The sequence below is a fragment of the Sarcophilus harrisii genome, chromosome 4, assembly GCF_902635505.1.
Source record: "Sarcophilus harrisii chromosome 4, mSarHar1.11, whole genome shotgun sequence".
NCBI classification, from domain to species: Eukaryota; Metazoa; Chordata; class Mammalia; order Dasyuromorphia; family Dasyuridae; genus Sarcophilus; species Sarcophilus harrisii.
In genome coordinates, this window is record NC_045429.1 from 340,270,253 (window position 1) to 340,297,059 (window position 26,807).

The 26,807-nt window shown below is 33.2% G+C and overlaps 1 protein-coding gene and 1 long non-coding RNA gene across 8 annotated transcripts in view; one reads left to right on the plus strand and one right to left on the minus strand.

Moving 5' to 3' along the window:
• Positions 1 to 26,807, minus strand: part of SPAG9 (sperm associated antigen 9) — a 126,994-nt gene that overhangs the window by 74,276 nt on the left and 25,911 nt on the right. For 5 of the 6 annotated variants that reach the window (XM_031966404.1, XM_031966402.1, XM_031966405.1 and 2 more), the window contains 2 exons: positions 18,820 to 18,940; positions 5,640 to 5,710 (listed from right to left, as the gene is read on the minus strand). In XM_031966404.1, the coding sequence (XP_031822264.1) occupies positions 5,640 to 5,710; positions 18,820 to 18,940 (192 nt within the window). Of the gene's footprint in view, positions 1 to 5,639; positions 5,711 to 13,069; positions 13,151 to 18,819; positions 18,941 to 26,807 lie in introns of those variants that run through there. The other variant, XM_031966412.1, reaches the window with a different exon arrangement.
• LOC116423319 overlaps positions 1 to 26,807 on the plus strand; it is a 59,372-nt gene that overhangs the window by 23,239 nt on the left and 9,326 nt on the right. Inside the window, exons 2-3 of one of the 2 annotated variants that reach the window (XR_004233873.1) lie at positions 11,513 to 11,613; positions 17,238 to 17,348. This is a non-coding gene — a long non-coding RNA (uncharacterized LOC116423319). Of the gene's footprint in view, positions 1 to 11,512; positions 11,614 to 17,237; positions 17,349 to 26,807 lie in introns of those variants that run through there. The other variant, XR_004233874.1, reaches the window with a different exon arrangement.

The window sequence follows — 26,807 nt, forward strand, 5'->3', positions numbered from 1 at the left end:
AGGTAGTTTATGCACATTTTGCAGCTATTTGGAATGGAACTCCCTATCTATTAATGCTTTTGTTATTATCACATAGAAATACTGCTGATTTTTAAGGATTTATTCTGTAAGATATCTTTGCTGGAACTATTGTCAAAATTGGTATCTCTGCTAACACCCTAGGAGTTTTCCAAGTAAACCATCATATAATCAGTAAACAGGGATAGTTTTATCTCCTTTCTATCAATCTTCATTCCTTTAATTTCTCTTATCCATATAACTGACAGATAATTTTGTGGACCCCTATTTGGTTTATGGTATCACTATGTTCCATTTTGATATAGTTGATATGAGATATGAGATTAAGGTTTCCAGTTGCTATATTAACAACATTCATCTGGAAGAACAATAGGTCAAGAATTTCAAGGGAACTAATGGAAAAAAAAAAAAGCAAATGAAGGTGACCTAGCTGTACCAGATCTAAAACTATATTATTAAGTAGCAGTCATCAAAATCATTTGGTACTGGCTAAGAAATAGAATAATTGGTCAATGGAATAGTGAGGTTCAAAGAACAAAATAGCCAATGATTATAGCAATATAGTGTTTAACAAACCCAAAGACCCCAGCTTTGGGGATAAGAAATCACTATTTGCCAAAAACTGCTGGAAAAATTGGAAAATTAGTATGGCAGAAACTAGGCATTGACCCACACCTGCCATTGATTGACACTCTTTCCTGGTGACCTTGCCCCCCTGCAATTTTCTTGAAATCTCTCCAAGTTCGTGCTCTTCTTCTTCATGTGCCATTCTGCCCATTGTTTTTACTATGTTATGCAAGCCATAAATTCCACTCTCTTAATTATTTTTTTTCTTTTGCACTACTCAGTAACAGTATGCTATGTTTCTATGTAGTTCTCACATTTCACAAAGTCCACCAACTTAATAAAATCTTTTGTTTTGCAATAATTAGTAAATTACTCAATAGATTTTGATATTATGTTTCCTAATATTTTTAGTGTTTTCCTTTTTGATTTATCTGCTTATGTTCAAGAACTTCGATTTTTCTTCATGAAAATTTCAGCCCTCTTCCCCAATTTTTCCTATTGCTCATTTTCTGACTCTGTCCTTTCTAATTGTGATTTCCTCAAGAGTCAGATCTCCAAAAGTCCTAACCTCCTTCCACTTTGGGCAATTCCCACTGGTTCAACTAATCTGGATTTTTGCCTCAAGTGACTTCTGGGTGGTCCAAAGCTGGATGCTACTATTTTTCCATCAGGTTTATTGATGTATGCTCCTCATGTACACCATGTTGTATCTTGTCCTGCTTCCTCCATTTCTCAGTTCTTTGGTACAAGCAGTTTTGAGCAGTACAGCATTGGTGCTACAAAATTATTTACCCTGGCATTGGCTCTGCTGGTATTATGGACTTATCTGTTCAAGTACCGCTATTAAAACTTTCCAGCACTGATTCTATGGGGCTCTGGCCCCATACAGGTGTCTTACTCCTGAGTAGGTACAACTATACTGTCTGCCATGGCCATGGCATATTTCCATAGCCTGAAGCCAAGGTCTCCATGACTCTAGAAAGAGGGGAAGAGAGAGAGTTCTTGGTGGCAGATTGAGTTGTAAGTCTGTGTCATGTCCTTGGGCCTGCTAGAGTAGTTCATTGCAAGTTGTATAAGAGGTGGGGAAGGGATGCAAAGTACTGGTTGTTAATAGATTTGCCAGTAAGCTACCAACATTATCCAGCTCATTTGTTTTTAAAATAATAGCCTCTTAATGTTAACCTATTGTTGTAGCCATTGCATATACTGTTTTTTCTTTGTTCTTTTTACTCTGCAAAACTTCATATAAGTGTTTCTCTGAGTTCGTCATGTTTGTCTTTCCCTATAGCCAATATGCTGCTTTATATTAATTTGCCATATCTTATTGATCTATTTCCCCAAAGATTTTAATTTTTAAAAAATGATTTTCATTAATATCGATGCTTTTACATGGCTAAATATCCTATTGTATCACTTCCTCATATCCTTGCCCAAAGAGCCAAGGAAAAATTTTGGCAAAAATAAGCAACATAATCAAAAATTTACATCATTCATAAATTCAGTGTTTCACATACTCAAGGTTCCACACCTATAGATCCTAATATTAACAAAGGTGTGACAGGAGATAAGCTTTCTCATTTCTTTTTGGAGGTTCACCTTGGTCATTACCATCCAGTCTACACTAAGAGCAGGCACTTTATAAATACTCATTTGATTAAAAGAATACCACACATATAAATGATTAGCCATTTAAAAAGCTCACAACAAAGGCACAGACAATGAGAATTTAGATTTTGACATAAAACAAAATTAAAAGACATTTTGACCCTATGAAGGAAATCTCAGAAGGGATCAGGTACCCTTTACTTAAAAGAATAGGTTTGACTTTCCAATTTTAGTTTCCTCCTTTTGTATCCCCTAGAATGTCTTTATGACTAATTCTTCCTCCCTCACCACTTCTGGGAGAAGCAGGGGGTATGATATTTTTTTTCTTTTTTTTTTTTGGGGGGGGGGGCGGGAACAGGGGAAGGGGAGATCACACTCATTTTCCTTTTACCCATTTATTAATCCTTCTTCATCATTCCCAAGTTCCCCCTCCCCTTTTGCCCACCATCTTTGCCTTCTTTGGCAAGATCTACTTGCCAATCTGAATGTTTTTGATGGTGGTGGTAGTTGTTTTTAATATGCCAATTTGTTTCCTAAGCTGCCTTTTCTGCAGGAGGTGATGCTGGAAAATGAAGATACCAATAAATTAATTGATAAAAATTAAAGGAATCCTTAGTTCAAAAAGTAGATTGGCTGTTATATCCCTGGCCCCCATTTTTATAGGTTTATTTTTTTGCTCGTACAGTCAGCAATTGTTTACCAAATTCCTACTATGTGGCACACTGATTAAGATCACTTTGTTTCATATTCACTTTGTTCACCTGCACAGTGGAACCTTCTTCTATGTCTTCATCAAATCAAAAAATTGAATAATTTAAAAAACATGTATTAAGCACTTATACAGCATACTATGAGGACATGTCCTTCCTCTCCTATTATTTATAGTATAGGAGAATTTAGGAAAACTAAATACAAATAACAGAGAAGTTAAACATAAACAGACGTATAATAAAAAATAAGATCAGGTTTAGGGGGAAAGATGACTATAAAATAGGGTTTAGAGGTACAGGAAAGAAACCAAGGAATGCTTTGTGGAAGGGGTTTCATTTGAACTGTTTTTTAATGGATGGTATGAAGTTGGCAGACAAGATATGAAATACCAAGGACAAAGGCACAAAGATAGGAGAGGATATGCTTGTAATAAGATCTATAAGGTACATCATAGAGGGGAGTAATGTATGGTTTCTGCAAAAGCATGATGAGGCCAAATATTAGACAGTTTTACATACCAGATAAGAGTTGACAAATTTCTTTAATAGGCAAAAAGGGAGCTATTATTATATGTATCCGAGTTGGGGTTTTGAGTAACATAATTAGATTTATGTCCAGGATTCCCAAAAATAACAAGCTAGTGTGTGTGCATGTAAAAATGATTTGATTTATTAAAAAGTCAATTTGTGTATTATTTTTAGCATCTAGCTGTTGTTAAGCAAAATTCACTGACAGGAAAATGGAACCTATCAGGGAGCACTGAAGAATTAATAAATATTTCAAAGACTTCCTAGAGTTAGGAAGTAAATGCCATTATTCTTTAAAATCATGAAGCTTTTATTGTAAGAATTAGGACCAGAGCAGAATTAAATTGCTTTGAAAAACTACTATGCCTTTTCTTGTTGTAATATTTTATTGTACACCAATGCTAAAGTAGGTCAGGATAAGTGAAATGGTGGAAGGTTAAATGGGAGAAGAGAGGAAGCAGAGAAAGAGGTCAGGTTATAGCTTAAACTTTGTTGTGCAAATCAATGAACAAATGGAATTAAATATACAGATTTCACTTTTCAGAAAAACTTCAACAATACATCCATTTTACATATATTAAAAGGAATTAAAAGGAAATACTCTATAACATTTTTAAGCATATTACAAAACTGCAACAACACTCAAGAATAAATTATATTAGGACATATAATATCATTGATTTAAAAGCTGGAAAGAATCCAATAGTTCATTTAATTTGTGCTTCTTGACAGCACAGATGAGCAAAGGGAGGCTCTGAGAAAATAAGTATCTGCCCAAACCATACAAGTAGTAAGTAGCCAATTTGCCCCAGTGTGTGAACATATTTCTCCAAAATATATTTCATGAAAGCAGAGCAGGGTGCCGAGTAGAGGGCTGGCCGAAAGCCAAGAAGGAGGACCTCACATGTCACTTCTACCCAAGCTGATAGTATGACTCCAGCCAAGTCACTTCGCTTTCCAAAGTCACAAATTTCAGAAAAGGTCCCAACCCCATTTAAGCATTCCCTCAACCAATGAAATCAAAGGCCTAGTCTTCAGTCTCCCCAGCCTAACATCAATGCAAGTTACAAAATACTTACCATGTATTTAGAGGACTGAGGTAGGCATCCAAATCAACACTGTCACCTATGCAAGGCTTGTTCAAATAAATTCATTATCCCAGATATTCACCAAAAAGCTTATTATAAAAATGTTGGCATTTTTGCAATATGCTCTGGGATTGAAGTAAGAAATTATCTTTTTACTGTTTAAACATTTCACACATGTCTGACTCTTCATGACCCCTTTTGTGTTATGGGGTTTTTCCCCCACAAAGATACTGGAGCAAGTTGCCATTTCTTTCTCCAATTCATTTTTACAGATCAGGAAATGAGTCAAACAGCATTAAATGCCTTGCTCAGAGTCACACAGCTACTAAGTATCTGAGGCAGGATATTTACTCAAGACTCTTCCTGACTTCCTGCTCTCCTGCCATGAACTCAAAAAGACCTGAGTTCAAATCTCCTTAATCACTCATTGTCTCAGTTTTATCAAGTGTAAAAGGAGGATCAAATAAGATAATACATTGAGATATTCATAAAAACATTAAACCCAATGTCTAGCACCTAGAAGGTATTATAATAAATGCTTATTCCCTTCCTTGAAAAAGAATTTAAGTGTACTTGCTTCTCTTTTCCCCTTGGCTCTATGATTCTAGCCTTCTCATAGACAATTTTCCAGATACATCAATGAAAACTAAATTCTCTGATGTTTCATAATCCTAACAAAGTATGTGACTATATAACACATCAAAGTACACATTAAATCTACACTCAACTTATTTTGGAGCCATTTTCGCTTAGAACAAATTGTCACAAAAATTAGCATCATAAATTTATGATCTCACACCACTATCTTAACCAGCCCATCTTATTCCTTTCATGAATAGTACCAACAAAATAAATTATGTTACTCTTTTTAAGGATACTCTTCCCATATAAATTTTTACTTATCCTAACCAAGGAAGCAAGTAGTTCTTTTTTAGTGACATTAATCAAAATGGTATACAAATTGAAGACATACCAAATTAATTTAAGACATTTAACAGAGAAATACAGTAAAATTCAATTATTTTCCAGGAAATAAGCTATTTAGATTTCAAAGGAGAATTACTATAAATTAGGATGAGTTTCTTTGTTTAAATAATGGCATAAAAGGGCATTAGGAACTTACCTCTGTATGTCTTTGATGTAGTGCATTGTATTCTTTCTTCAACTCTGATTCTCTCTCTTCAAGTCTGCTGACTGAAATGGAGAAAGACAGAAAGATCAATATTACCAAACCATACAAAATTTATCTAGAAAAAATCCAATCTTGAAGTCAGAAATTGGATTTACCAACTCCTAATCATTTGTACAACCGAATATTGTATTTTCCATTAAGAATTAATTGATCTAATTTCTTTATCCTAAATTCACAATTTGAGAGAAAGTATTTAAAATTATTCTTTAGAATTAATTTTCTTAATGTATTTTGCAATAAAATAAGTCATGCCTCTGAAAAATTGTTTGTTTAATCAAACCATTCTTAAAAATTCCCCTGAGCACCTCCCTGTCCTAATTTTAAAACTCAAATGTAGATTTTATGAATACCAGAAAGCCCAGAATACCAGAAATACCAGAAATTACTATATAATTATGTGAAAATACTATATAATTATATGTGAAAATACCAATATATACTATATTATATATATATATATATAATAACATTATATTATCTATATTTTATCTATAATCTATAACATAATATATTAATATTATCTATATTATATATCTATATCTATATAATCTATAATATAATATATTATCTATATTTATATAAATATTTATATATTATAGAATATATTAATTTTTATATATTATATATTAATTTAAATATTAATTATAATTATAATATATTATATATACATTTATATATATACTATAAAATATTATATAATTATATGTGAAAATACCAACATTTATTTTTATAAGCTCTTTTTTTCTTCTCATACTTGACACAGGGAGCAATTTTGGCTCCCTCTGCTGATACTTTTGGATAAATGCATTATACTTCAGTTTGGCCATTTGAATGTTCTCCAAGAAGAAAAAATAAATAAAAAAGTAATTCAAAGGAATTTTCTATTAAGCACTTATACTATGCAGAGAAAGATCTATAAAGAAAATTATATATCATGGCAGAATATCTAACTTTATTTCACTTATATTCAATAAGAATAAACATTCTTGACACCTTCCTAAAATGGAATTTAACAAAAACTAATCAGACACCTGTGTACACACAACATCATACCAAGCATTTGAGCCATAAGAGATATACCATGGTTTTCAATCCAACTAGGAAGATAAAGAGGTATTCACATAAAACAATTAGTAACATACATAAACAGTAAGCATTGTACAAGATACATGTTATAACCCAAGCACTATAGGTAAGCTCATTAGAGGAGAAATTAATATGGGGTGGGGCAATTGGAAAAGCTTGTGATTAAGGATCAAGCAGTACCTTTAAAAACCTGGCAGGTAAGAAGGGTATTAAAGGTGACAAACTACACAAGCAGAAAGGTAGAGGAGAAAAGAGGCCAAACAAATAGGGGGCAGCATAAAGAGGTTTGGCAGGAAAAGATGTTTAATGATCAAGTAGAGGAAAAGGAGTTTATTAAAGTTTAGGAGGATAAGATAAGACTCATCTGACAACAATATGTCAGATGGATTGGAGAAGAGATTTGAGCCAAGAAAACAATTAGTACTGGTATTTTAGTGATGATATCAGAATATCAGAATAGGCATATGATAAATGTTTGTTGAATTAAGGGAAGTGGGGGAAAATGGTATATGAAAGTCTAGAATATTGAAACAATAGGTAGTATTTATAAAACATGAAGATGAGAAAAGGAACTGGTATGATAGACAAAGAGGTTTTTGTTTTTGTTATTTGTTATTCTCAACTTATATGTGAAATTACAAACTTATGTACAACTTGTGCATCCTTCTGAATATAAAAAAATTCCTCCCCTCCCCAAATGGCTACAATCACACACACACACACACACACACACACACACAATACAAACTATACATATTTCTATTTATTAGTTCTTTCTCTGAATGCAGATAGAATTTTCCTTCTGTCCTTTAATTAATTTGCATATACATAGTAGTCAAAATGACTTGGCTGCTCAAAGATGTTAAAGCAGTATTACTGTTATTATAAACAATGTTCTCCTTTCTGCAAATTCACTCTTCTTTATTTCATGCAAGTCTTTCCATATTTTTCTAAAATTATCAAGATAACTTTCTTATAGCACAATCTTCCATCACAATCATATACCACAATTTCTTTAGCTATTACCCAACTGATAATCAACTGCATTTTCCAGGTCTTTGCTACCACAAGGAGAACCACTATAAATATTTTATAACATATGTATACTTTTCCTTCCCCCTAATTATCTTGGAAAAAGAGACCTAACAGCAATATTGCTGGGTTGAAGACTTAAGACAGTTTTATAACTTTTTGGGCATAATTCCAAAATGCACTCTAGATAAAAAGATTTTAAGTTCAGTTTTTAAAAACGGAAAAGAAAAATAAAAAAGATTTTGTTTAAGGTAATGACAGGAAACCACACATGATGACCAGCTTATTCTATCCTCTTTGTGAAGAAATGCTAAAACACTCATTCTAGGAAGTTTCACAGTCTTATTAGGCAAACAATGTTTGTCCAGACTGCCTTTATTAGTCTATCAGGTCTGTACTTGGTCAGCCAGGTTAACTCCACTCTGAGCTCCTCCCCAATTCCTTCCCTTTTTTAAAAAAATTTTTAAGAATTTAAAAGAAAAGTTCTGTACCCTGAAATGCAAACCACTCACTTAGCGTCCCTTTTCCTAGCCAAATCCTTTCTAGGACTAAGCCCACTATGAGGTATTCTCCATCTCATAGCATTTTCCCTTTAATAGCTTCTTCCTACAAGTTAACTGTGAGCTCCAACTCATCTTTCCCAATGGCTTTTCCAATTATGAAAATTAAATTGGAGAAACTAAATCTAAATTGGAAAATGGAAACCCACAAGGACAAAGAATAATCAAGGGCAAAGGTTATTTGCCTCCCCAAAAAAATGTAAGCTCTTTGTAGTCAAGGGACTGACTTTTGTAATCTGGGGAGGTGGCCTAAGATTCTTTGCCCTTAGTCCTCTTCTGTTACCTTCCTCCTTCTAGAATGGAAGCAAGGACTGGCTATGTAATGAGGGTTGGAGATTCATGTCATGTAACTTGTATAGCATCCAATTAATGGGAAATCAGGGGAGGAATTGTTTTTTAAGAATAGGAAATAAAATGCTGCCTATGGAATTTCAAAGATGTGTCTATTCATCATCCAGTCATTCATTCTTGAAAGAATGTAAAATCTTTCCTGCATTTATCAATAAATTAGTGGAGTTTTTGGTAAGATTTTGTTTCTTACAATAACTTACATCTTACATCTTACAATAACTAACATCTGTGATAGATATCACCTGATTGTGATGTAACAGGATTCTTTAGTCCCCTGATCTTTGTGGACCCCCTTTTCCCCCAGTCAGAAAACCCTGAATCTTCTGGTTCTGGTTCAACATTCCCTCCTACCCTTCATTCACCTGGCCATGGGGAAACCCCTAAGAAAATCACCACTCTCAATTCATTTGAGATTACTCCTCAAATCACTACGCTCCACCCTTAATTCATCTGAAAATTACCCCATAAAACATCACCCTTGGTTCATCTGGAGATTGCTCCACTGTGAATTCTTCACAAGACCAAACTCAACTTTTTTTTTTTTTTGCCTGCCTGCATTTGAGGAATCCATTACCCACATCATACTCAACTCAGTGCTTCTACTTCTTTTCCTTTCATCCTTCATCCTGAATGACTTCATCATTCAACTTAAACTATACTCCAAAGCCACCATCAAATTCTTTTGATCTTTTCTCAGTTCTCATCCTCTTAACCTCCTGGCAGTATCTGACATTGCTGACGAGCTTTCCTTCCTGGGTCCTCTTCTCTCGCTGAGAGGCAGGGAACTGGCAAGGTAGATAGAGTGCTGGGCCTGGAACCAGATCTAGCCTCACACACTTATCAGCTGGGTAATCTAGGGCAAATTACTCTCTCTGTTCCAGTTTCTTCAACTGTAAAACTGGGTACAATAATATCCACTTCCTAGGGTTGCAGTGAAGATCAAATGAGCTAGTCGTAATGATTAAAACAGCACATAGTAGGAGCTTTAAAAATGTTCATTTCCTTCCTTTCTCTATGAGAAATGGATAGGCATTTGTGGTTTCCACAATTATGAAAATTATTGTAAAAATGAAACTAATTAGAAAATTGAAACCAGCAAGGACATAAAAGTATTATCGGGGTGAAGATTTTAGATTTGAATAGGAGCCTTCTGAACTCAAGCTATCCCTCATCTTCTCAATTTCACCATTACTGTTCATCATTCTTCTGGTCACCCAAGTTTGTTGTCTTTTAACACTATTTTAACTCACTCCAAATATCCAATTGGTAGCCAATTCTTGCCATCTATTCCTTCACAAGATTTTAGATATTCCTTATACTTTCTCTCTACCCACATAGACTTGACACTAATTCAGATGTCCATCACCTCTTAAACTAGTGATCTCTCTGCCTCAAGATTATTTCTCTATTCTACTTCTTCCTCCACATAATGGTTAAACTAATTTTCCTATGGTGCAGTTCTGACCTTTCGCATGCTTCAGGCATTTCTTTACATATCATATAGGGATTATATAGGAATTCCATTGTTTAATATCTTTCTCAACCTGCTGCTTCCTACCTTCCAGTCTCATCACACTTTAATCCTCTCACTAATTACAGCCCAAGCCAAATTGCTCTAAAGTTGCTGTTTCTGACACAGATCATTCTACCTTTCTTTTCTATGCCTTTCGTGCCACTGAGAAGGGAAAGTTGTTCTCCCTCTTATTTCAATTTCTTAACAATTTTCTTCAAGGCTAAGCTCAAATGCCACATTCGATTAAGTTCCACCAATTGTTAGTGCCTTCTTCTATAAGGTAATATACTCTCTAGACAAGTATGTAGTTATTTACATGTCTGCTTCCAATTCCATTAAAAGAATGTAAGCTCCTTAAGAACAAGTACCATTTTTGCTTTTTCTTTGCATCCCAATATTTATTGATTGAAGGGAAATGAATGGATAAATCTAAGGTTTTTTTTTTTTTTTTTTTTTAAATAAGACATGTCGGATCCACACTTAACACCGTATACCAAGATAAGATCAAAATGGGTCCATGATTTAGGCATAAAGAATGAGATTAAGACTCCATTCACTCTGTACAACCAAATTATAAATCTGAGCTTTCCAAGTTTTCTTATTCAGTGCCAACTGTTTTAAAAGATGGTAACAAAGTCATTTTTCTGCAAAATAATAGATAGTAGCAATTTTGAATGTATAGAAAATAACTTATACCTAGTAGTAACAACTTGATTTATTTTTTGCTATCTAGAGGACAAAGGATATTTTTCTTTCAATTGTTGAATTCTAGTTGTAGAAAGAGCCTGAAAAATCCTTGAATTCAACCCTCCCAGTTTTACAGATGAAAAAATTGAGGAACAGTGTCATCAGGAAATTTACCTAATGTCATAGAATAAATTTGGGTACTATACTTTATTTGGAAAGATGTCTACTGTGTGTAGAATAGTTAATATGGCAAATTCAATGACTACCATATGTTTATTTTATATTCTTCACACAGTCCCATAATTTATGGTACCAAAGAAAACATATCTTGTTTACCTGGTAAACCTGTAAACACCTAACAAAAATGTTTTAGATAACCAACCACTCTTTCCAAGAGAAGAAACCTGAAAAGAAGTTTTAAATTATGGTCCCCAGAATTCTGCCCGCTTATTACTTATTTCAGGGGCTTTCTTTTATAGTATAAATATGTGGTTAGAAATACCTATGTCCTTAAAAATCCAGAAATTCACTTCCAATAAAAAGGAATTTTGATATCTCAATATATTAACTTTCAGGTAACATCTCCCCCCCTGCCCACTTACAAGTGTTCTCAAGAGTGTATTAAGCTCCATAAGTCAGATGATCAGCATTCCACTACTTGTGTCAACAGAAGCAGGTGAGATTTCCCACTACCTATATATTTGGTCATAAACTGGGAAAACAGTTTTACAGTTAAAGGTTCTGATAAAGGCCTCATTTCCAAAATATATAGAGAACTGACTAATTTATAAGAAATCAAGCCATTCTCCAATTGATAAATGGTGAAAGGATATGAAAAGACAAATCTCAGATGAAGAAATTGAAACTATTTCTAGCCATATGAAAAGATGTTCCAAGTCATTATTAATCAGAGAAATGCAAATTAAGACCACTCTGAAATACCACTACACACCTGTCAGATTGGCTAGAATGACAGGGAAAGATACTACACAATGTTGGAGGGGATGTGGGAAAACAGGGACACTAATACACTGTTGGTGGAACTGAGTGAATACATACAGCCATTCTGGAGAGCAATTATGAACTATGCTCAAAAGCTATATATTTGTTCTAAATTTAACTGTAGAGAGACAATTTTGCTTTAGCTTAAAAAAATCCTGGTAAGACTGAACATGGTAGTATATTCCAGCATCTAGTATAAACAATATATTTTCTGCTCTCCTGTCTAGGGAAAAAAAAATAAGGAAACTCATGCCTTATCCACTTTTAAAAAGCAAACCCTTTAGCAGCTGACTTATTAAAATTAGCCATGAAATCTCTTGTTATACAGACCCTAGTAGTTATTTCACTAACCCATAAAGATTATAATTTTTTATAAATGTATATAATCTTTATAAATATTAATTGGTAAAGAATAGCAACTAAGTATCAAATATAGCACATAAACAATAATTTTTCTTAAGACTCAGCGGGCCTAACAACTAAATGATCTTAAGATGAGAAAGACATTAAGTTCTCTCCTCTATCCATCCTACCCCCTTCCCTATAATCAGGAGCAGAGGTGGAGATCAAAAGATATGTACAAAGATACAGAAAAATCCCAAAGAAGATATTCCTACTGAATATCCATACAATATAGAAGCACTACTATATTAATATATTAAATCTAAAATACAGTAAAATGAATTTCTGAGAATTATTTTCACACAAATTCAAACCACTGAAGAATCTCACTGAAAAACTCCAGAATGTCACCATTTTGTTCTTCAAAATAAACTACAACCTGAGATTAAGCAGAAACAAAATTACAGCTTCATTCAACCTATTAAAAGTTGAAAGATCTGACTTAGTTTAAAACTATCCACAATTTTCTGAAGAACTGAACAAACTGAACAAACTAATTCATCTACAAACATTTTTAGGGAGTAGGGAAGGTAGTGGGGAAATAGAAACTAACACATTACCGAATCAGAAAATAACCACCACAGAAAATTTTGTCTCCTTTCCAAATTATCCTGCCACAACAGTATGTGACAATGATGGGGAGAGGCTAATAGGTGGAAAGTTCTCATCATTTGACAGGTGGGTCAAATTAAGACAAGAAGAGCTACCTGCTCAAAATCAGAGCTTACCTCCTTAGATTGATGGCCTTTGCCAAGTTTGGAACACCTTCCATCTCTGTTGTCTTCTGCCCAATCAGACTGCTGATAGGCCTATGGAGGAAGAAAGAGAAACAGACCTGCTAGAAAGCCAAATCCAACTCATGTGCCTTCTCACAAAGAATCATTAGTTCTTACTGTTTAAGGAAGGCAGACAATCCATCTGTTACTAGGCCTCATAGAATTGACACAAAGCCTTTCAAAAGTTTCTCCTTAAAACAATTTAGCATCAAATGCCTTTTGTAAGAAAAACTCAGACCAAAACATAACAGGACTTAAAAACTAAAAAACTAAACTCAGACACAAGTACTCTATGCAGTCTGTAAGTCTAATGAAAAGTGTTAGATAGACTTTATATAAACTAATGATGCAACCTTAGAAACAATAAGTATTCAAAAAATGTTTGCACAGACTAACAAGTCAGATTGTCAAAAAATCATTCAAGAGGGACGTCTAGAGAGTATGTGATCCAGTACTACTGCTTTTAGAAAAAGATAAGTATCCAAACTATCTAGGATAAAAGGTGGACTGACTTTTCTTCTTGAAGTTCTCCCAGTCTGTAGATACCACAATCTCCTTCAGTAGCACATTTTAAATCACATTATTGATCATGAAGAAACTTTATGGCCAACCAAACTCCTCTGCTTTCTACCATAAATCCTCTTTCTCTCCAGTCTTTCAACAAATATACAGAACTGCTTGGCATTCTTCTCATGCAAAATGTTCATCTGTTTTCAGTAACTACAATCATTCCTTTCCCTTATCTGTTCACAACTACACAACCACAGTGCCATCAAACTATACTCAGGACAACTTTCCATTGAAAAATCTTTGACTTCTTCACTTTCTCTTCCCATTTAAGGCACAAAGATTTAAATGTACAAAATACTAGATTCTTTTTTCAGCAAGCTAATTAGTAACCAACCAGAGCAAGCTAATAGTAACCAACCCACAGTTAGGTAAGTTTATTCAGATTTTTGAAACTATCACCACCAATCTTCAATGATCATCATATACAGGACAAAGAAAGTTCCGAATATATAAAACTTGAAAATGAATCAAAATTATAAGTTGTAGAATGCAACGCAAATACTAAGATGAAATGTTTTCCAATGGGGGAAAAAGGAATAAAATTTAGTCTCACAAAACTTTCTGTCTCTGTCTGTCTCACTCACACACACACACACACACACACACACACACACTCGGCAAGCAACTGTCTATTCTATTCCTCCAATATATTTTAAATTAAAGTAAACATTTCCAACAGACCTAAAGGCTGTTTTACATAAAATGTAAGCTTCAGACATATTCAGAATTTTGTAGAACTATTTATTAGTTATGAACAAGAATTTTAATTAAAATAGAAAATGAAAACCATAATATTAGTCTGTGATTAGAGGACACAACTAAGCAATAATAACAATGTATTTGTAAAATTCAGTTTTTGGAAAAGATTTAAAAAGGGACTATTTGAAACTGGTATTAAGATATAAAAAAAATTGATAAGATTAGTTTCATCCACAAAAAATGCATCCTAAAATAAATTTGCAAATATGACTAAGGCAGCCCACTGAAAAACTTATCTAAAAGCAAAAGTATAAAATAAGGTATGATCTAATTAATTATAAGATAGCAAATGCTACTTTCTCCACAAAGCTTTCCTTGAGTCTTTCAGGGAAAAAACACTCTGCTCAACTGAAATAAATATTCAAAACCCACTTGTTATATGTTTATGTGAACTGATAAACTGGAATTTGAATGCAAAGGATTTTCCTTTGCAAATTATTGAATAAGTATGATGCTATCTGCCAAAGTCTAAGCAAATCTGATGCATCAACTTCTTGATTATACATATTTGACCCTCAGATCCTGGACTGACCACTGATAACCCTACCAAAATGCTAACAGCACAGTACCTGAGCAGCTACCCAGAGAATCTCTTTTCAATTACATTCATCTCTCAATTAAATACTGTAAAAGAGGTCAAAATTTATGTATGTTACACAACCCATTCAATAAATCTCAGTGATCTCTTAAGGTGTAAAGAGAAAGTTTATTCATTTCTTTAAGAAGCTGGCAGTCACTCTTACTCTCTCTCACTATATTTGGAGAGGGGGTGTGTGTGAAAGTGAGCCACTGAGTACAGGCAGTAGAGGCCTGACACAACATTATGAGCTGGTAGATTAGACCTAAGTCAGTCTGCTCCATCCACCTGTATCCTAAGAACTATTTGCCAATGAAGAAAGGCAGGGGAAAATAGGAACCTTATCCCATAGCTTGGTTAATTTATAATTTTCCTTTTGAAGAAATATCAAATTTTCCATTCATTTACATAAGGAATACAGTTAACACATTTTTATGTATTAAAATGACATTTTGGGAAGAAACATCTAAGTATATATTTTCAAGCCCTTAAGAGTTAATTCATAAAATAAATTAAGGTTAGTCGGTTTTTCTAAAGTACAAGCTAGCCCTCCAAATCAGTTTATTAGATTCATCTATGATAACTATAATTGTCCTGTTCCCATTTTATAAATTTTTATTGCATCTACTTTCTGCTTTGTGTGTGTGTGTGTGTGTGTGTGTGTGTGTGCTGGACACAAAAAATGATGGGAGTAAATGAATTTAATTCTCATTTGTGATGGAGGCTGCAAGTGAATTGGTTTTGAAAATTTGAAAGAATTTCTTTCTACAGTGTTAAAGGAAAAATTACATATATAGAACCAATCAATCATCTGTTTCAGCTCCAAAAATGCTAATCCTGAATAGCACTGTCCTTGCTGCATATTATAAAATGCCATGTTAGCCTTTGGCCCAATAGCAGCTACTGTTTTACTCATAATTAAAACAGGAACATTATACTAAAATAATAGCATCTAGATAAAATACACTGAATCCAAAACAAATTAATTCAGTATGAAAGATGGATAAGAAAGGAAGAATAGAATACAAAGATTTCTTTTAAAATTCAATTATAAATCATTTTAAACTCAAAAAAAAAATTTCTAACAAATAGTTGATACTAATAACGGCTTCTCCCTGAAATATTTCTGGGAGGAAAAATCTAAATACAACATATCCCCCACCACAAAAATAAATAAAAGGATTTTTTTTTAAATCCAAGGCGAAATCTAAGCAAAATAAAGCAGAGATGTAATCACTGAAGCTAGAAACTGAGGTCATTCTTCCAAGAGAAAAACCCCCCCTTTTACCTTCCCTATCCTAGAGACTATCATGATTGCTTTAAATTCAGATCTCCAAAGAAATTGAGTGCCACAGTAAATAAGAGGACAGAAAAAAATTTTCTATGCCTTTCATTCAAGATAATAACTATCTAAGGATATGAAGAGGTAAATTTCAAAGTTATCACAGTCATGTGAAAAAAAATGCTCCAAATCACTAATTAGTAGAGAAACACAAATTAAAGACACACCTAAGATTGGTAAAGATAAGGTTAAAAGGCAAATTGACATTTTGAAGAGACTATTAAAAAATAAGAACATTTAATGCACTATTAGCAGAACTGAATAGTACAGCAATTCTGTAAAGCAATTCAGAACTATGACCAAAATGTCCTTAAATTACCTTTGATCAAGAAATATCCCCCTCCACTAGGTTTATGCCCCAAAGAGAACAAAAAGAAGAAAAGGATCCATAAGTACAAAAAAATTTATAGCCCTTTTTTGGGGGGTGGTAAAGAACTGGAAAATCAAAGTGTATCCATCAATCCATCAAAAGAATAAATTCAATTATGATTTGAACAAATTGTGATCTATGAATTTTTAAAAATGCTATTGTGCTATAAAAAAAGCGCAAGAAAGTTGGTAAGACTTGTATGAACCGATACAGAACAAAATAAGCAAAACCAGGGCAGAGAAGTATATGGTATTAGAATTGGGAGTAAACAGGAAAACCAAATTGATTATTACAGAAGACTGGAAAGAGAAGCAATGTAAAATAACTATTATATGTCAAACATATCTAGATTCTCAAGCTCTCTTTCATGTATGGGGCAAGAAAAATCTTCCTCTTCTCCCCATCTCTAGAATGATTAGAAAATGTATACCCACATCCCAGCCTAAAACTGGATCTCAAATTTTTTGACTGCCTCTTTTACTTTGTATTTTCCCTTGGTTAGAGATGACTCGGAGATTCCAGCTTTCGCAGAAACATTATAAAAGTTTGAAAATTCAGGAGAGCATTAAGTCCAGGGGCAAGATATTATGCAGGAAGTTCTCTCTGATACATCTTTTTGGAAGAAAATGACAACCTTGTAAAGGATGAACCCAGGCTGTAGTTTAGTCTTACAAAATGTATAAATAATTATTTGCTTAGTAATGTGGAGCTGAGGTGAAGGTGAAATGCCCACTAAGCAGCCCAAAGACTTTGATGTTTTGATATTTTAAGTATAAATCTCCCAGAACAATAAAATTGGAATAATGGGTTATTACATGTTTTAAGTATATGTCAGTATATATATATAATAATCTTATCGTCTATCTCTTACAGAAAAAGAAATTAATAATTATCCCATGTTGGAGGGTAGGGTGGCTGGAATAAGACTACATAGAGCTTTAAAAATCAAGCTGAAGACTTTCATTTATCAAAGGAGTAATAGGATCATTGTTAAGCAAGGGAAAGACGTAGCTCTATGTTGTAGAAAAATTTTGGGAGATGTGTGAAGGAAGGGTGGCTGAATAGATAAAATCTACAATCCTAAAAGGACATTGAAAGTCTTACAGAAATTGCAGAAGGGGAGAAGTGAGAGATTGTGGGGGATTTTTTTCTTCATCAAAAGAAAATGATTAAACCAAAACAAATTTAAAATAAAGACAAGGAAACAATATTATGAAATAGCTATAACAAGTACTTTCAAATATGTGTATTTCTCACAATAACTATAACATATTCATGATATAAGACTATATAAGGCTCAAAAAGAGGGGAAAGGGAAACAAATAGGCAATCAAGAAGAAAGAAAGTCATAGAAAGAAAAGTTAAGAAATGTTATGATTCAGGATTCTGGGGTTCTGTCCAACTCTTGACCACCCACTTCAGGCATGAAACATGCTTTCAAATTTTTCTTTAAGTTCCTTCTTTTTGTCAAAGAAAAACCTTTTCACATCATATAGAAGGAACATATGAAGATTCATTATTTCACTCCTACTGCTCCAAAGAGGGAGAAATTACTTACCTGCTACATTTACCACTGTGTTATCTGAAATAAAATTCATGTCACCTCTTACTTCCATCTCCTCCTGCTATCTACCCTTCAAAATTTTGGCAATAAAAGGAAATGAAAACAATTCAGGAACAGTCTCAAAATCAAAGACTTTTTTGGTTTTGAAGATTTTGATTGAAGCACAATCTATGAACTTAACCTATCTTGGAAGACATGATCTACATAATTTTTCTCTTCATGAAATCTTGAAAATTTCAAAAGAATACCATCTGCCAAGAATAGCATAATATGACTTTACAACAACAACAACAATTAATGACAAACTGCTGAAAAGCAACAGTCTTTTCAATCTTGCCACATCTGTAGCCATGAGCTCAAAATTAAAATTGAAGCAGAGGCTACATTTGATATACTAGTCTCATAGACCTTAGTCAGCACTCAAAGCATATACTTAAAAACAGTTAAACACCAGGATGATCACAGTTATTTGAATCCACCTTTTGACAGTTTACTTATGAGGAGTGATATTTTTACTTACTCTGGTCAGCATAGTTTTTTGCTTTGAGTTCAAGTTGTCTTGTTTGGGATTCTAAGGATTCCACTCGAGTTTGTAAGTCCTTTTTTTCCTGTTCTTGGGAATCTTCAAATTCAATAAATTTCTAATAAAGAAGAACATATATTATTTTCACTAAAGGAACTGAATGTTATTTAGATTTTTCAACTCCCGAGTCCCTTGATATTAGGGACCAAGGATGAGATTGAATTCCAAGGAGATGAATTTTATTGCTATCAATTTAAGATGATTTTTAAGTGTAAAACAAAGTAGAATATTTTGCTAATATCACCTTCTACTACTTTCTTTTTTTTTTTTAAAGAGGCAATTGGAGTAAGTGACTTGCCAAGAGTCACATAGCTAGTGTTGAATATCTGAGGCAGGATTTGAACTCAGGTCCCCCTGATTCCAGGGCTGGTCCACTTTATATTCTAGCTGTCACCACAGCTGTTTTTTTTAAATACAAAAATGAAATCAAAGGAAACAAAATATATAATGCTCCAAATACAGCCATTACCATAAAAACAGAAGGATACTTATTTTGAACTGATCTCACCTGTAAGACAACACATTACTGAGCAAAGAGTAGATTGCTCATTGAATTTTGTTAATAAACAAATGATGGTTAACAAGTTGATACCTAAAATATAACAGGAAATTCTGAACTGTGGAATTAAAGTTCATGTTAATTATGGGATAATGCTGTGGAATTCAACTCTACTTAAATCTCTAAAAGCAGACAACTTGCATTATCAAGATATAGAATTATACCTGCTGGCCCACACTGATTAAAAAAAAAAAACACATTAGTAATGTAATCAATTTATTTTCGATCATTGGTGTAAAACAGCTTGTTCTCAAAAGAATTGTCATTTACTTTTTAAAGGGCAAAGATACTTAATATCCAAATATGAAGAAAGTACTTTAAAGGTACTAGAGAAGAAAAACAAAATTGCTTGAAGGCTAAAACATATGCCTATAATATTCTATTAACTTATTCTCAACTTCTAAATTTCACAAGACAATCTCTAATATTTATTTAGTTTTCTGACTGAAAATGACACAATATAAACTGCATAAGTTAAACCATGCATACTGTTTAAGTATAAAATAGGCCATTTGACAAACCATTCTGCCAGTCCTTAAGGTAACAGTTTTGATTAAGCATGGGTTTTTAGAAAAAATAACTAACACCACCACCACCAACATATGGCTTACAGAAATCTTTCTGACTGGATTTCCCTTTTACATAACACCACACACACAGACACAAAAAAATTTTTTTTAATGTTCTTTGTGGTTTTCCCTTAGAAAACCAAATTATGTAAAATAATTTACATTTTAGATTTATTTTGTTTTATCTAAAAATGGTATTTTACAAAGGGCTGGGTATATGCAGATAGTATTTATAATGGCTCTGCTATTTTGAAATACCCTATCACAATAGGATGCATTACCTCTTCAATTTCTGTTACCTCTCACCTGATAAAAGAGAAAATTTTATGGAAAACACAAGCTTGTGTCTAATTTTAACTCTTGTGGTTGGATTTAAAAAAAAAAAAAAAGAAAGAGGAATATAAATTATCTATAGTCCTTTAGCAAGATATGAGGTTTGAAAGAAAGGTTCATAATACTGGAATCTAATGATAATATATAGCATCCCCCAAATATTTCATATCAACATGACTTTTGGAAATCGTTATTTGAAGCAGTTTAAATGAAAACAGGCAAAAGAAAGATTATGGTTATATTTATGGTTTTTAACTAAATAAAACCACAAAGGACTTTTATAGTCTAAGTAATTTACTTTTTCCTCAAACTCCCATTTTTATATTTCTCTTCAAAGAAAATGTGTTATAATGAAAACATTCTAGAATAAAGCCATTTTCACAGGCCTTTCCATGAAGCAAGAGTAAGCAACATCAACTTCAAAAACATCAGAATTATATGCTCAAAGAGATGAAATAATTTAATATCCCTTTAAAAATTTAACTTTTTAAAAATTTAACCATGTCAATTTAAATAAAGAAAAAGTACTAAATGCAAATGTTATTCTTTCATTTTGCAATGGTGTTTTCTCATTAGAAAGCACTATATTCTATTAATTATGTAAGCATCTTGATATAAAAATAATGTCTAATACATTAGACAATATTATCAGTAATAAAGAAAAAGTTGTACGATTATACAATAGCTAATAAAATATAACTTAAAAATACCAGGGATTTACTATCAGCCTTTAAAGGTCTCTATTTGACTAAAATAACCAGATTGTGAAAATGTTTATGCCACTATGAAGTGAATGAAAAATCCTACATTGGTCATATGCCAATACTGTTTGTTGTTCAGCAGAATAACCTAGACTGTTATTTACAGATTTTATGGCATATGATGCAGAATTCCAAAGGAATTAACATGATAGGTCACCCCGTGGACACAGGAACTGTAGCCTAACAGGATCTATGACAAACTTCAGAAAGATAAGGAGACATCTACAGAGGGCATTGTAAAAGCAAATAAACACTGATAATGAAATCTCTAAGAAAAGGAAAAAGGAATGACAGAGAAAGCTGTTAAAATTCTATTAAATTCAGTTAAATTCAGTCAGATGCCAAACATAAGCATCTTGGAAGAAAAATATTTGAAAACTAGCAAACTATATCAAATTATAAATCACTGAGTAGGGAGAATTTAGAAGAGAAAGAAATTACTTTCTTTTCACCTTAATGCTTCTCTCTCCCCATCCTTTTATGAAGTAAAGAAGATATTATGATATTTATTAATAAGCACTAAATATTTAGTGATAAGATACTGATTCTTTCCCTTCTAATTTCTCCTTTTGCAACCACATTCACAAAAGCTTAGACCCCCTAGTAGACTAAATGAATTGCCAGATCCAGATTACCAGCAGCAGCAACCATGAAAAGATTTGTTTCATTTTAGAACTTTATTGGCTTCTTTGTTTATACATTCTATTGTTTATATACTGTTGTATATAAACTACCTAGCTAAAGGAGGGAGTGTTTGGTATTATGCTTAGTTCCCACAGTTGCTCCTTCCCTCTTAATCTCTTCTTGCTTTCCCTGTTCCTTAATATATGTTTTCATTCACCCTATGCCATCAATGTTCTCATTTCCCAGTTTTACCTTTTAAAAAATAGTAATATTTTATTTTGCCACAGAGTCTTTCCAAACAAGATTTCAAGCTGCTCCATCCCTTTTCAATTCTCCAAATGGTTAAGCAAAACCTTAGTTTATTTAAATATTAATTTAATAATATGAAATACAAACTGAATTACATAAAAATAAACTTATTATTTAATAATCAAAAGTTGTATTTTAAGGTTCCTTTATATTTACTGTATTCCAAATCTTAGGGAAAGTAACAGAAATTGGAGACCAGTGTTTAATACCCAGGTCTGCTACTTATTGGCTATGTGACTGTAGTTAAAGTACTCAATCTTTCTGAGCCTCAATTTGTAAAAATAGGGAAACAGTTATTTGTACAACCTACCAGAGTAATATTTTGAAGAAAGTGCTTTGTAAAGTGTTATGTGAATTATTATTAATATTGTTGTGAAGATATCTGCTATTCAATAGAATGATTCAAGGCAATTCCAATAGATTTGTGATGGAAAAGAGCCATTTGTACCAAGACAAAACTATGGAGACTGAATGTGGATCAAAAGTTAATATTTTCACCTTTATTGTTGTTTATTTTTTACTCATATTTCCTTTTTTTCTCTTGATCTTATTTTTCTGGTACAACATGACAAAAGTAGAAATATGTTTAGAAGAATTATACATATTTAACCTATATCAGATTGATTGCTCTCTAGAAGAGGGGAATAGGGAAGGCAAAGGGAGGGGAGGAAAAAATTTTAACACAAGGTTTTTCAAAGGTGAATGTTGAAAACTACCTTTGCATGTATTTAGAAAAATAAAAAAGCTATCATAAAAATGATTATAAAAATAAAAAGAAAATATGTCTTAACAATAATATAAAACAATGGCCACACATTCACCAATTAGCAAAGTAAACTTGTTACTGAAGGCTATCAGTTATCAAAGAGGAAAACAGATTGAAAGGAAGAATTAAAGTACTGATTCCCTTACTTAAAAGTGTTCTCCCTCTTTTAAAATTCTTTTCAGACCTGTATGTGCAAGAATGTTTGTGGCAGCCCTCTTTGTAGTGGCTGAGTGGATGCATATCAATTGGAGAATGGCTAAATACATTGTGGTATATGAATATTATTGTTCGGTAAGAAATGACCAACAGGATGATTTCAGAAAGGCCTGGAGAGACTTACATGAACTGATGCTGAGTGAAATGAGCAGGACCAGGAGATCATTATATACTTCAACAACAATATATGATGATCAATTCTGATGCACCTGGCCATCTTCAGCAATGATATGATCCAAATCAGTTCTAATGGAGCAGTAATGAACTGAACCAGCTATACCCAGTGAAAGAACTCTGGGAGATAACTAAGAATCATTACATTGAATTCCCAATCCCTATATTTTTGCCCCCCTGCATTTTTTATTTCCTTCACAGGCTAATTGTACAATATTTCAGAGTCTGATCCTTTTTGTACAGCAAAATAACAGTTTGGACATGTATACTTATTTTGTATTTAATTTATACTTTTAATATATTTAATATGTATTGGTCATCTAGCCATTTAGGGGAAGGCGTAAGGGAAAGGTGGGGAAAAATTGGCACAAAAGGTTTGGCAACTGTCAATGCTGTAAAATTACCCAGGCATATAACTTGTAAATAAAAAGCTATTCAAATAAAAATAAATAAATAAAATTCTTTCCTTCTTTTGGGAGGATTGGGAAGGGAATATACCTATCTCACTCAGAATGGAAGGGCAAAGGCCACTAAAGGACTGTTCCCACAACTGATTGGTAAAAGAATTTAAAACTGTTCCATTATTACACTCTGGGTCAATTCGCCTCTCTTTAGACCCTCCATTTCTTGGGGTTCACTGTATTTGTAATGGATAGTTTTAGGACTAACTGCTACTCAGATATGAACTCAAGTGATTCACCAATATCTATCACCCAGACCAGACACAAATTTCTAGCTATAGCATTTCCTCTGCAAACTGTACTTAAAGGAAAGTATCACAGTGTCATAGTTATAGTGTCAAAAGGTAGTCACTGTGATCACAGCTGCATTATGTAAGAACTTTCACCCACCCTGGCCCACATGGTGCAAGGATTCCACATGGCTCAGAGAGCTCTGAGTGAGCTCTGCCTTCCTGCCTCCCTCTCTGAAAATGTCTGTCTCTTGTCTGTCTTATCTCTGTGTGTGTCTGTCTCTCCTTCCCTATGCTCCCCCTTCCCCTTTATTTTCAATACACAAGTACAACAATTAAGGAAAAAATCCAAGATATTTTCTTGCAAAAACATTCAGAACATGATGAAAAACCAGAGAACCAGAAAGTTCTCTGTGGTGACAGCAATTCTTATGGGCATGCAATAGTATTAATATATATATAAATTTGAAGATTGGTCGAAAGTTACATTGGCAAGAAAAAGAGAAGAGACTACTTCAATGAATTCCTTAAAATCCCTTAATGTCTTAGGAGTCAAAATGTTTTTCAGAGCGATGTGATATGTCTGTGATAGTCAACAAAAAGCAGAATTCAATTTGTAAAAATTCTCTCTTCATGACAAAAGGAGGTTCCTGAAAAATTTTTTTTGAAAGGTTCCCAAACTTTCGTAAAAGAAAAATATTAACTCTTTAAAGGGATAACTGGCATTTACAATAAACATCTTTATTTTTTTTTTTATTTAATAGCCTTTTATTTACAGGATATATGCATGGGTAACTTTACAGCATTAACAATTGCCAAACCTCTTGTTCCAATTTTTCACCTCTTACCCCCCCCCCACCCCCTCCCCTAAATGGCAGGATGACCAGTAGATGTTAAATATATTAAAATATAACTTAGATACACAATAAGTATACATGACCAAAACATTATTTTGCTGTACAAAAAGAATCAGACTCTCCCAGAGTTCTTTCTCTGGGCATAGCTGGTTCAGTTCATTACTGCTCCATTGGAAATGATTTGGTTGATCTCATTTGCTGAGGATGGCCAGGTCCATCAGAACTGGTCATCATATAGTACAATAAACATCTTTAATAACTGCTTCTTTCTCTCATCACTACCTAAAAGAACACAACAAAATAGTGTGAGAAATGTGAAAAGTTGGGTTGCAAGCTTTGAGGTGGTGTGGGATAGTGCATACCACTAACCAAGAGGTTCTCAGAATGTGAGAGGTTAAGGAAGATTAGGATTCATAGAACAATTAAGTGATCAATAGAAGCCTTGAACAAACAAGGAATTGGGGGGTCTAGGAAGGCACAAAGGAATTCAGCCAATCAGAAAGACTTGTGATTTTTGAGAAAACCACAAACTTAAGATAATAGCCCATCCAGCCCAAATCACTACAGCACCTGCTTAATAACCTAATATTAATAAAATAACACACCTCAAAGGAGGAGTTTTCTGCCATTTTTGAATTGGGACATATGATTGAGGGGGAGAACATATTATAAACATATTAAGGAAAAACACGCAGTGGGTGTATCAGAAAGACATGGACCAATCTGCTCTCTGAAGGGAGGATCTTCCTCACATGAGCAAGTATAAAGGTTCTTCCACTTCTGTACTCAGTGCTCCCTTTACACACAGAAGTGTTGCCCACTTCTAGCCAGAAACGTTATAATTCCTTAAGATTCATCTTTAATAAATTTTCTTGATATCTGATTTTCAATGTCAAAAGTATTATTTCTAACAATAGCAACACTAATATTGGTTCAAAGGCATTATTCCAATGAAAGTAATTAAATATGGTAAAAAGAGCATGGAACAAATACACGCTAATGTCACGGTTTTAATGTCACGGGCTCTTGGGTCCTACTGCATTAGAGGGGTATAAACATACACACTCACACACTCTCTCTGCCTTCCTGTCTCCTTCTCTGAATCTCTGTGTCTCTTGTCCATCTCTCTGTGTGTCTCTCTCTCCTTCCCTATGCCCCCCCCCTTTATTTTCAATACAATTGTTCCAACAATTAATGAAAAACATCCAAGATAGTTTCTTGCAAAAACATTCAGAACATGATAAAAAATTGTTTTTTTAAAAGATATCAAAGAATAAAGTCATAGTTTCAAAAGAAATACAAACTACTATTCTAAATTCAAAATTAAGCATGTGACAGCACTAAATATTGCCTAATATAATGATTTTTCATCCCCCACATAAAGATACATTTGAAAAAAATGGATTTCATTTATAATGAATAACTCATTGAGATATTCTAACAAATTTGTAATGTACTTGGCTTTTGTTCATACCATAAACTAAACAACAGTGCTTTCAAAAGGCTGGGGGGAGAGCTATCATGAGTTCTCCTAAAGAGTGTTCATGTGATCATCTTGAGGCAAAAGCTTAACTAACATCAAGATCCAACATTGAAAAAGTAGGTGAACAAACCTTTGTGGTTGTCTGGACTCAATACTGTTGTGTATAGCTAGAATAGAATCATTCAGCTAATGCTAGAGAGGATGGCAGAATATTTGTTTTGGATATTTTAGCATACTTTAGTGTATGATATATTCAACAAAATATTTTATCCTATTCTAGAACCTCCTAACCAGTAAAATCCATCATATTTAAGAGTTTTGCCTTTGTTCCCTATATTTTTTATATATGGCAACAATATTATTTCCTTCTGAAACAGAACAGATCATTTTCTAAAAGAAAGGGACCAAACAAAATTAATGTTTTCCACTTAAATGTTTTACAAATTAAAAAAAAATTATCCTATCTGCTTTATACTAGAATATTACTCATCACAAAGTTTAACACACTAGAATCCTGTAATTGAAATATGAAATAGTGTGGAACAGGTGCTAGACTCCCTTCCCAAATTAATTAGTCTTCAGA